At 36.0% G+C, this 13,302-nt stretch overlaps 1 protein-coding gene across 1 annotated transcript in view; it reads right to left on the minus strand.

Moving 5' to 3' along the window:
• The window catches only part of LOC122810350 (carboxylesterase 5A-like), a 292,554-nt gene that overhangs the window by 105,582 nt on the left and 173,670 nt on the right, over positions 1-13,302 (minus strand). The window contains exon 8 of the mRNA XM_044081931.1: positions 1,413-1,553. Within this exon, the coding sequence (XP_043937866.1) occupies positions 1,413-1,553 (141 nt within the window). The remainder of the gene's footprint in view (positions 1-1,412; positions 1,554-13,302) is intronic.

A 13,302-nucleotide genomic window follows, 5' to 3' on the forward strand; every position in this document is an offset into this window, starting at 1 on the left:
TCTACAATATTTGTACGAGTTACTATCCTGTGTCCTTTCTTATTCCTCTATCAAGATTCTTTTATTGGCCATTTCAGTAGTTCTGCTCATGGATCCTTCTCTTTCAAGGTAGTCTCATGTCAAAATGTCCTTGACAGGGGTTTACATTACAGGCCTCCAAGAAAACAAGTGGCCCCTCCTAGGGATCTTAATTTGGTGTTAAGTAAAGCTAACACTTGCTCCATTTGACCAAGCTAGTCTCGGTGAATTCAGGTTTTTAACACTTTTACTGATTTCTCTGATGTCTACAAGAAGGGTATCTGAATTGCAAGCTCTTATGGTGAGTCAAACCTATCTCATTTTCCATAGCTACAGAGTTCCTTTGAGAACTAATCCTTCTTTTATGCCGAAAGTTGTATCTGGGTTTACTTTAAGCCAAACTATCCATCTCCCTGTTTTTTTCCTGAACCTAAAAATGAAGGAGAAAGGATACTCCATACCTTAGATGCCCACAGACAAATCAGATACTATTTTGAGAGAACTAAATCTTTCATCTTTATATCAAGTGTTCATTTCTTGAGAAGGTAAGAAGAAAGGACAACCTGTGTCAAAACAGACTATTTCTAAATTGTTGTCTAAGGCTATTACGTTGTGTTACAGTCATCCCAATAGAACTATTCCAGGCAGGGTGAAGGCCTACTCTAACAGGGCCTTGGTTTCATCTATGGTTTTTTGAAAAGGGTTGGATTCTAGAAGTATTCTAGAATTCTTTGTCTTCTGTATGTATTTTTCAAAGCACTACACGCTTGATTCCTTCTCTAAGTCCACATCAAACTTTGCTAGAACCATTCTCCATGGGCTCTTGAACTCTTCTCCTTCCACCTCCTAAATGTAGTAAGCATAGTACAGTTGTGTAAGTTAAACCGCGTAATAGCAGATGTTTGAATGATCACTGCTGCAGTAGTTGCTCCCTTCCTCTTGTCATCCTCCTTTGTCTTTTATGCAAGGGTAAGGGCATTTATTTCTTGTTGTTCCTAACATTGTCATTTCATGGCTCAGCCTCCCTCTCTCTGCACATTCCCAAAAAATACTAGTTTATATCCATGGTACTTTGAAAACGATGCAAGATTTCTGAGGTATATTCTATAGAGAAATATACAGAAGCTAGACAGTTCATATGATATATTAAAGACAATGGTTTTCAAGTATGAAAATCCATGTTTAAGTGGCCTATCTATATCTTCAATGAAAGGTCTGTTTATCAGAATCTACATTAGTGATTAAAAAAGTTTGTCATTTTTCAAATTTGCCTCACCACACAAACAGAAATCTGCACTTGATAAAAAATACTGCAGTTTCCTTCAAGACTACATATCTGACCAGAGATTATGCAAAAGTAATATCATAAAAGGTAAAAACTGAAAACTACTTACTGAAGAAATCAAACCCGCTGCTTCATGATTGGTAACACCAAGCAAGTAAGGGACACGTTTGATTTGATTTGCAGGCAGAAGTTCCTCAGGTGATTTTGTTAAAAATACTCCATCTATAACTGGTGGCACTGAAAGCGTTCTCTAAAAAAACAAGAGGGGTAAGGATGGAGGAAGACACAATTATTATTTATTTTAAACAGCAAGTAGAAACATAGAAACAGAAACAACGTTTTGACTGGAAGGTTGGCAGGGGGTTAGGAACTGGAAGTGTTTCCCTTGCAGTCACAAGGTACAGGGCTTGATCATTGAAAGGGAGATTGCCTAGGCTTAAAATGGCCCACAAGGGCAGCTAGCCTAGTACTTACCTGTGAACCTATTAGGGTAGCTTGACCTACCTAGCCTGCTTATTCCCATCAAATGGATACACTGCTGATCTGTTAAAACCAAAAACATACTTTCTTTCTCCATCCCTCAGAAGATTCATCTTCTATGTCATGAAGTCCTGAATTCTACCTCTGAGTTTTTCCCTTCTGCCTCAGACTGTTCCCATCATTCATTGCACTTTAATACTTCTTCACATATCTATTTTGGATCATCAAGTTATGCCCTCTTGCTTTTATGCTTCTTCTTTTTAAACAGTACTATTTACTTTATCTTTATGGATTCCCTAGTAGTACATAAACATTTTTAATCCCAGTATCTTTTGTTAGATACATGGTGCTTCTTGTAATGTCTGTCTGTCTGTCTGTCACTATCTGTCTGTCTTTCACTACCTCTCTCAGTATGGATTCTGACCAGACCCAGTTTCGTTATCCTCCTTTCAACTACAACGAGTTTTCTCTCTACTAACCGTTACAAATGGCTTCTTTTAAGGAATAGTAATTCTCATTTTCTTTTCCTTTCTGTTTTTTATGCATTTCTGTCTGTGTGTCCCAATATTCCAACAGCATTATTTGCTGTTCTCACCCTGTTTACCTTTGCCACCTGATATGACTAATTAGGTCTTGTTCATGTCACTATTGCAACAACTGTTTCTCCTCCCACAGAAAACCTTTCCTTGCATTTTTGATCAAAAATGCACTATAAAACTTTTCTGCTCACTTTCTTTAGTGTGGCATGTAGAGTGTGAAAAGCACAAACCCATTGCTGATGCACTGGTCATCACACTTTCACCTAAGTGAACTGCAATTATTATGATCAGTTGTTTGTTATTGAATTGTCAGCAGTATTCTATGCTAACACCATAGAACCAACGCTATTTCTTTTAAATTTGTCTCCTACCTTTTTGCATAGTAACATGTAATATACTTTCCTAAAGTCTGAGTGTGTCTCATTCACAGCAACCTTTTCATTTAATACTCTGATTGCCTAGTGAAAAAAAATAGAATGAAGTCTATCTTGTGCGTCATTCTGGTTGTCACTTCATGTAGTGTTGTGTCCTCTGCCTTGTTGTCTACCAGATATTACCAACATTTTGTATTTTTGCAGTGATTTCATAACTGGACAGAAGTCAGACTGACAAATCAGCCATTTCCATATGTTTTTCTGCTCCTTTTCTTAGAAAGTTAGAACATATATGCCCTGTTCCAGTCCATATAAATCTCAGCCATGTCCTTTGAGAGTTTAAGTGGTTACTCAGTAGTACCACCTGTTCTCACTCCAGTTCTCAGTAACTCTAGGATGAATTTCAATGGAGTCCAGGACTTTATCAGCCTTTAGTGTTTGTGTTTCTTACAGGACCACGTAACCCTTCTTATGTTAAGGGATGGAGATTATTCTCCTTATCTAAGTATTCTAATGGCAGAATTTGGTAAAACACCCCTTTTTTCTTATGTGAAAACAGAGAGTACATATTGATTTAGTACATATGTACTTTACCACTCTTTTCTGCTGACCCAAACCCAGTTTATTTAGCTTCGTTGTCCATACCTGGATCTACTTCAGAAGCACAAAGTTCCAAAACGTCCAACTTCAAATGGCCAAGACCTTTCAGATAAGAGTTTTCAAACTTTGAAAATGTCATAAAAAAAAAAATAAAAACATTTTTTTTATTTACATTTTTGCGAGGAGACAATCCCCCCTGCACCCTCCACATCCACTGCTAAATAATTATACCAATTCCGAGATCCCACTACAGTGAGGAAAACAGTAAATTTCCCATTCTGTGCTCTACGGTGATCTCCAGTCAAAATGTTCAAAGTTTCAAAACTTCAATCTTATGGTCTTAGCCTTTTGAAGTCAGAAGGTTTGAAACTTCGAGCTTCAGAATGGGATCCCCATACCTTTGTCGAGGATTGTGCCCTTTTGTATTTATAAAATATATTACTTTCCTTCTTGATTAACCCGATTAAAATCTTCTTTAGGTTTTTACTTCTCTAACTGCCACCTCTGTTTTTCAGTCAATGTTACAAAGGAAAACAACAACAGTTATATAAGTAAAACACAAAAAAAAAAACAGAAATGATGAGTACAATGATAGTGGTGACAGTTCAAACAGATCATACCATGAAAATTAACCTTTTTTGTAACTAATTGAGTCAGCATGATTACCTTTATAGGTTTTTATACAAACATTTATATACAGTATCGGTAAAACACTTATTTTTTTATAGCAGTCATAAACCGAAGACATGTTGGCGGGTGTAAAGCATTGTATTTATAAGTATTTTGGAATATTGAGGAAGATGGATGTTTCCAAACATGGCCGACATGTTAAGCCGTACAGAAAAAGCTGTATAGGAAACTTATTATCTGATAGAAATTATATGGTGTACATGTAGGTCTATTCATTAAATTCAGAAACAAGGTTTGTAATTATGGTGAAAAGTTATATTCTAATTTCTAATGGGACAATTAACTGCCATCACTTTCCCATACTTGTTTTAAATGACAGACTAGATATGCTAGCATTTGGCATAGAAATACTGCTTTAAAAGGAAGATAAAATAACACCACCACTAATTTTCTGTTACTAACTACAGAAAGGAGTTTGCATTTTCACTGAAATTTGAGTTATTTGTATAGTTGTTCTATTACTAGAATACGAATGAAGACTGAAGCACTAATAATGGGCGTCATTAGTTGTACCAAGCAAAGTGATGAAATTCACATGTTTTTCTAAGGCATACACATCTTAAAATTAGTTATATAAATTAAATAGAAAGAAGGTGATGATGGGGGCAAAGCTTCAAAGGTAAATGTGTGACGGTTGGGTTAGGCTGGGTATAGCATGTTTGTACTAGAAATATACCCTTATAAATCATCAACATTTTAACATAAGATAACTCATAGGAGCGTATTTTATTTATGAATTTATTCATTATCACTTTGTTTACCAGGTGAGTGGACTGGTAGATAGACCCTTTCAGCTATGACCCACACTATAGTGACATTAATACACAGAACCCAAGAAACTATCTCAATAAAGTATCCATAGATAGTACTGAAGTACTCCATTAGATACATCATTTTTACAATTTAAACATGTTTGACTTACAAAACATCACAAAGTAATATTTATGTCATTAAATATTCATGATACATATTAACTTATTTATATAGTTGTCTTGGGAGCATTGTAATTTTGCAGAGAATGATGTTATGATGTTAGCGATGACTTAGGTAAATTAATTTGGTAAGATTTTATTCTGTTTCCTTTTTGTAATGATCCCTGTGACAGGCTAAGCTGTTGATATTGCATTACTGTGACACTTTTCTTGGCATTTGTTTGTAAATTGTGATGAGAGTCTGCTGAATGGTGTTTTTACAGTAACATTATCATAAGTTTCTGTTTTTTCTAAATCTAGATGTGGTGGAAAGGGCTGCAGCATTTGTTATATTGCTCACACCGATTGATTATCAAAATGTACAAAAAAATCACTGACTGCTTTTAAAATGATATTTTGCAATTTCCATGTTTTTTTAATTTATTTTGCTTTAAATGTAGATAAGAGATGAGTTGGCTAAATAGATAATTGCTCATTCATTTCTTTGCACGTGAATATAATTAGCATTTTCTCTAGTCATGTAGTCATGTAATTTATATATTATTATGTTTATAATTGTGTGGTAACAAAATTATAATACATGTTTTTATTTATAATGTATGAATTACACATGCAGCGTGAGAGAACCTACATTTATCTGTTTTGCTTTAAAGGTTAATGTGAGGCTTTATATTTTTAAGTCACACTTTCTTGCCATTTCAAATATATAAGCAACAATCAAACAGTTAAAAAGGCATAATCCAGTTCAAAATATAGGATGGAAGGAAATGAAACTAACACAGATAATTTCTAGTATTCCTTAAACATAAAAATCATAGCTGATGGGTCTATATTAGGATGCCGCAATGCGATTATGGTGAACACCTAATAACTGACCCATAATCAGTGAAAATTGTGTCAGCAATTCACTGAATTTACTAAGGGCAATGAATTAGGTGCCTGAAGCACAATGCAGCAACATACACTTAAATCGAACCCACCCAATTGGGGGACCTTACCCCCCAACTATATACAGCAACTCCAAGATCATACTACAGTGGAGAAAATAACAAAGTTCTGTAGTTGTCAGTTGGGCTTTGGGCAACTATTTCCTTGCCCTTAGTGAATTCAGTTAATCGTTGAAACGAGTTTTGTTGATTACGGGTCAATAATTAGGTGTTCACAGTAATTGCATTTATTTTGGTGACCTGATATAGACTCTAGTTGATAACCATGCTATCTTACCAGTTAATATTTTTTCCAAATTTAGCATGTAACTTCAATGTAGTCCCATACCTGATAACCTTATCCACAAAGTGTCTGTTGTTAATTTAAAATCTGACCAACAACTTGTGATATACTATGTTAGTAATGCTGATTCAATGAAGGCTCTTAATTTTGATCTCCCATTGCTAACATTAAAATGACCAATCTGTGCAGCAAAATATCCTTTAACCATTCTTTTTGATTGACGCAGTCAAACATTTTCTCTAAGAATAGAATTATAAAGAACAATATACACTAAATTATGTTAGACAAATTCAAAAGATATGCATTGCTTGCCATATTATTATATGGACTTAATTAACTGATAATAAAATGCTTATTAACTGAACTAGATTCCTCAGACAAGTTTCAGGTACCTGTTTCTTGAATGGTTGTGGTATGTTAAACATTGTGATTAAACTTTTATGCCCACTGATTTTGAAAGAGCTAATGTATGTGTATATATGTGTGTATGGGTGTGGGTGTGTGGTTGTGAGTGTATGCAATTCAAAGATTGATCTGCAACAATTTACCCTTTTTTGTAAGAAAATGTTAATAGTATACATAACTCTCAACTGTGCAGATTTTCAGAGAATGTCCAGATTTTGTACTCATATGTTTGGTCTGTTTCTCATAAAATTGTGGTTTTCTGGCAAATCACTGATCACTGAAGTCAAAAAATAATCAGACAATTGATTTTCAGACTTAATATCCTTCAGAAAATACATGCTAATGCAAAACCTCTTATTCTATCAACTTTTAAGTTTGTAAGAGCAATATTTAAAAAGTGTCCCTAATTGTGGGCCTTTGTCCCCCCATTATTTGTGGCTTCATCCAGATTTCTTGCTCTAAGAGGTTGAGAGATTTGATGGTGTATAATGTCACTTGCAGTGTGTCTCGATTTTGTTTTGGTTGAATACTTAATGTGATGATGTGAGGTATTGCCAGCTATGCCAAGAGAAGTAGGGCAGTGTATGTGTAACATGCCAGCATAGCTAGCTGGAGTTTTGTAAAGAATTATGTCATTTGTATATCAAACTGATTTGTACAGGTGCTTGTGTTGAAAATGAATTTGTAAAGCTGCTTGTTTTAAAAATGTACCAGCAGTGGGTCCTGCTGGTCAGTCACAGCATGAAGTTATAGGAAAGAGTAGTGGAAGCTAGGTTAATAAGGGAGGTGATGATTAGTGATCAGCAGTATGGTTTCATGCCAGGAAAGAGCACTGCAGATGCAATGTTTGCTCTGAGAGTGTTGATGGAGAAGTACAGAGAAGGTCAGAAAGAGTTGCATTGTGTCTTTGTGGACTTAGAGAAAGCATATGACAGGGTGCCTAGAGAGGAGTTGTGGTATTGTATGAGGAAGTCGGGAGTGTCAGAGAAGTATGTAAGAGTGGTACAGGATATGTACAAGGGTAGTGTGACAACGGTGAGGTCTGCGGTGGAAGTGATGGATGCCTTTAAGGTGGAGGTGTGATTACATCAAGGATCAGCTCGGAGCCCTTTCTTATTTGCAATGGTGATGTACAGGTTGACAGACGAGATTAGACAGGAGTCCCCGTGGACTATGATGTTTGCAGATGACATTGTGATCTGTAGTGAGAGTAGGGAACAGGTGGAGAAGACCCTGGAGAGGTGGAGATATGCTCTAGAGAGAAGAGGAATGAAGGTCAGCAGGACTAAGACAGAATATATGTGTGTGAATAAGAGGGAGGATAGAGGAATGGTGAGGATGCAGGGAGTAGACGTGGTGAAGGTGGATGAGTTTAAATACTTGGGATCAACAGTTCAGAGTAATGGTGAGTGTGGAAGAGAGGTGAAGAACAGAGTACAGGCAGGATGGAGTAGGTGGAGAAGAGTTTCAGGAGTGATTTGTGACAGACAAGTACCAGTAAGAGTTAAAGGGAAGGTCTACAAGAGGGTAGTGAGACCAGCTATGTTATATGGGTTGGAGAGAGCGGCATTGACAAAAAGGCAGGAGTCAGAGCTTGATGTGGCAGAGTTGAAGATGTTAAGATTTGCACTGGGTGTGACGAGGATAGACAGGATTAGGAATAAGTATATTAGAGGGTCAGCCCAGGTTGGAAGGTTTGGGAGACAAAGACAGAGAGGCAAGATTACGTTGGTTTGGACATGTGCTGAGGAGGGATGCAAAGTATATTGGGAAAAAGATGCTAAGGATGAAGCTGCCAGGAAAAGAGGAAGGCCTAAGATAAGGTTTATGGATGTGGTGAGAGAGGACATGCAGGTGGTTGATGTGACACAGCAGGATGCAGAGGACAGGAAGAAATGGAATGAGTTGATCCGCTGTGGTGACCCCTAATGGGAGCAGCCGAAAGAAGAAGAAGTGGGTCCTGGTGGACAGAAAAGAAATACACCTGTATGTCAGACTGTATTGCAACTGTTGAAATTAATATAATGTAACAGAGAATATTGGAAGAGAAGAGGTTAATCTTAGTCCAACTGACTTTGAAAAATAGTCTGAAATTAAATTACCTGGTTTAGACCATAAACATTGTATCTTATAGATCAGATTGCAGACAGAGACAAATGTCTGTGAAAACCAGGACTAGGAATCCTACTGTATTGTCCCTAGGGGTGAACTAATTCCTACCTTGGCAGGGTGGAAGTTTTTGAAATGGTTTTATAGCTCCGAGATGCTATAATACATCTTAGCAAAGTTCTATGTGTGTATATTATAGCACATATGTGCTAGATTCTGGTTTAGTTTCTAGTAAAGTGAATAGTGTGGGAACCAGAAGTCAGATGACCAGATGTTCATAGGTTCATAGGTAGGTACTAGGCTATTAGCCCTAGGGCCTATATAAGCCTAGCCAATTATATGATGTCATTCTGTAACCCAGCACTGAAATGATGCTTTAATATGAGATGAGACAGAAGTCTCAGGGCAGTCTGTTTGTGAAACCTGACAAAAAAGGAAGACCACTCACCCACATCATCTTGCCTTGCTCTAGTAAGTGAACTAGGGAAAAGTAATTCATTAATCAGTCAGGAATATATATTGAGATTAGTTAAGTATTGTTTTTCTGTATCTGTATGAATCTTTCCATCTGTGTTATTTTTAATATTTCCTGTATTTGGTGTTTATTATAAATAGATATTTAATATTTTCATGTTCTTTTATTATTTGTTATGAAATATATTTAAACTTTTTGGCTGGTCTTTTAGAGAATATTTTAACCCTTGAGGGTATATATATATATATATATATATATATATATATATATATATAGATATATATATATTGGTGACACTGTGGCCACTCCTGAAAGCCTTGCTGCATTGGTCAAACACTACCATTTGTATTAGTATGTTCTGAACAAAGGGGGCATAGCTGGTAAATCTGTGCCAGCCATTCCTAGGTGTCTGTGTGTGAAACTCAAATCTCAAAGGGTATGTGTGTCAGCTACTTGGAGCAGAGACACAAATCACTGGTTTCACAGAGAGGGTGGTGGAGGACTTGTCTTGGAACACTCGGCTGAAGATTAAACTCTACAGCTGTGGTTAATCTGGAGTCTTATTTGTGGGTCTCTGTTAAATAAACGAATGCTTAAAATGTCGAGTACAACATACTTGAACACTTTTAAGCGAATGTTTATTTAATCGACTGCTCAGAACTTCAGAAAATGAAGTTCTGAAATATTTTGTTTGGCCAGCACTGATGTATGTGATGTAATACATCATGTAAGCTAGTGCTAATGGCGCCATATGGTGTAGAATGGGAGAATTTCCCTTTTCTGCACTGAAGTATGGTCTTGGAGTTGGTATATTTAAGTAGGGGAGAGGGGGGCTTGCAACGTTAAAGTATGTTTTCGGGGTTTTTTTTGTTATTGTGTGTATGTACCATGGTATTAGTTGGTTTTGTGTACTGTAGTAGTTGGGGAGGGGTAGGTGGCCAAACAAAACTTTTCGGGATTGTGTCATTCGATTTTCTGAGTGGTTGGTTAAATACACATTTGCTTAAAAGTGTTAGAGTATGTTGTACTTGACATTTTAAGCTTTTGTTTATTTAACATAGACCCTTATTTTCTGCCTGGTGAAGGAGAGAGAGGGAAACCCAGCCTCAGGATGGGAGTGTGTTCCCTGTGTGCTCTTAATGGAAATTGTGCTAGGTGCAGAAAGCTGCATCTGGAAATATTGTGTGTATCTATTTTTGTTCCAAGTGAACATCCCTCACTGGTATCATTGGTGAGGATTGAGGCTCATTGATTACCTGCACAGAGGAGGGACGTCACACTTTTTTTAGGATGACTGTTTTTAATCTGTAATTTGTTAGGAAAAGAGTGTGTATGGCATTAGGAAGGATGACATTTATTCTAAATTAGATTGTGTGGTTATATTGCATTGTCTCTGTGGTGTCAGTGATTTTTGTATATGCAGGACATTTCTCCTTTGTTTGTAGTTGTGGGCCTGTGTATACAGCTTTAAAATGAGTGCAAAAAATGCTTTATAATTGTGATATGTGGGTACATGTTTTGTGGTTGATAGTATGTGTGCAGGTGTTTTGTGTTGTTGCAGTTTTGTTCAGTCTCTTTTGTTCAACTAATAAACAAGAATGGGTTTCATGTTCTGGGCTGTGATTGCTCTTTTAAAGTGGTTGTGCTACCATGGAGTTAGTATATACAAGTAAGGTGATGTCAGTGTGAAACCCCACATTCAGCCATTTGGGAGACCTAACCACCATGTAAAAACACAGTGTTTTTGTTTGTTAATTGATTTTGTTTTGTTTGTAAATGCAAGTTCAAGACTGTTCTGCTTACATTTACTAGCCTGTGTTTGTTTTATGTTGAGGTGACTGTTACATACAGTTTTTAAACTCTGTGATAATCAGTTAACTAATGTATTGTTTGAGAATTGCTACACACACACACACACACACACACACACACAGGAAGAAATGCATTGTTCTATTCATTACGTTTAGGGGGAGAGTTTTACGATGAGTATCAAAGGAGCAGCTATGAATCAACTTCCTTAGTCCTACAATAGATGACATTTAAAGGACCACACAAAACAGATCCCCAAGTAGTCCATTTATCTTCTCTTCTTGGAGTTTATTAGCTTAGAATAGAGCTTTCCATTGACTTTGATGGCTACATTAATTGCCTATGTTTCTTTTCAGTTGGAGTTTAGGTAGTTTATGTACGTTTTCATGAATGGAGAGCTTTATGTGTGCTTTTTTCTGTTGATGTGAAACATTTTTAAAATAGTTTGTAGTACCATCTTATTTGCAATATGTTTAGTAGCCGATGAAGATAAAGCTAATTTTTTACAACATAATTATATGTTTTAGTAATTTTCTTGTTACGTTACATAGATAAATGTGGTTCTGCTTTGCTGGTAGTGCTTTTAACTGGTTGGCTGAAGTTTGTTTTATTTTACTTTTTATTCTTTAACTTCTTTCATTATAACATTTGGAAATTTTAATTTCTAAAGCTTGATTTAGGTTAGCAGCATTGTTTTTAGGGGATTGTTTCTGTATTATGAGTGCACTGTGTGAGGGATACACTGCATTAAAATGAACAAAATAAGGAGCGTGCTTCACATTCTTATTTTTTTTAATATCCGTTTTTCTTTTGTTCTTGCAAGTAAGCATAAATTAGGGTTTGGGGATTATTTTAGGTGGAACAAGGTAATTTCGGATAGTGTATGTGTGTCTTTCATGGTGGTTTGATGTTGTGTGTATCTGCTTTGCATGTGCACAGTAGGAACTTTATTTTTAACAACTTATGTAAGAATGCTAGGTTTAGGGAGATTTTAATAGCCTTGATCAAAAGCTAGAGATGTGCACAAACCTACAATAATGTACCTGGAATGCACAGAAACCTCTGATGATGCACCAGGAATGTAGATTTATTTATTTATTTTTTATTTTTATTTATTTTACATTTGTTTACTGGGAAAGTCCGACTGGACACAGGTCCATTTTCAGTGGAGGCCGGGGAGAAAAGCTCCACATTACAGTACATTACATGAGAGTAAAAAGAAGTAGAACATACATACATAAGGCGTATATACATATCAGGACAACATGCTGGTGATTAACAAACATACATATAGCATATATACACACAACATGACATCATGCTAGTGATTACATGTCTTACAGTAGACAATCAGAGGTACATTTTTTTTTCTTTTGCAGTTTTAAGTTTTGTAAGGTAAATGCATACGGGTTTGGTAAGGGCAGCATTGTAGATCTTGCATCAAAAAGAGGTTTTAACACATATATGTTGTCATAACTGTTGCTGACACATTCAGAAATTAAAACAATTTTTTATAAAAGCCAACCTTAGACCTTGATGAGAAGGATAGAATTGTGTGAGACAAAAAGAACAGGTATAGATTTGATTACATTTGCTAGTTAAATTATGACCTCTTGACACTTTCCTATAAAAATGAGCTTTTTACCAGTTCAACTGACATCTCAATAAAATGTAATCAATCAATACAGCATCTAGACAGTGTAACCAATAAGTTTTGTTCATATCCTTTTGGGGTCCTTCTGTTAGGATACAGGAGACATACATTTATATGTTTATGCTCATATATAATGACACATGGAGTTTTAAAAAAGGAGTATGTGCCTTTAAATGTGCAAAAGGAAAAAAGATTTCCCCAGAGTGTTAGTTGAAAATATGTATTAGTCAGTTAATAAGGAACAGATTACCACTTAATGCTATACAATAAAGAGGTACCATATAGCACCAAGATAAGAACTTCTTTGTCATGTAGATTCAAGGGGTGAACAAATGATTTAACTAAAAGATGCCATATGTATGGGATGCAGCAGACCAATAATTACTGATTCATGAAATATACCTGAAAGAAGGGCCTGACTGAGGACTATAGCATGGGCTTCTAAAAAGAGAGCCTGTTTCCCCCAGAAGGCCTTTTGAAAAGTAACCAAGACATTGCCTCAAATTTGAAATGTATGCCAAGTGGGCTGTTATTTTAATTTATTTATTAATAAACTATTGTGCGCCACTAGTTCCTTAACATTATGTATGTATATATCTAAATCTACATATCTGTTTAATTATCTATATATAAATAAAATGGGAATAAACCCCTATCTTAGCCACTGGGTTGCCAACTAGCTCACAGATATGATGCAGGGAG

Source organism: Protopterus annectens, chromosome 8.part1 (genome assembly GCF_019279795.1).
Source record: "Protopterus annectens isolate FY-2018-M chromosome 8.part1, PAN1.0, whole genome shotgun sequence".
NCBI lineage: Eukaryota > Metazoa > Chordata > Ceratodontiformes > Protopteridae > Protopterus > Protopterus annectens.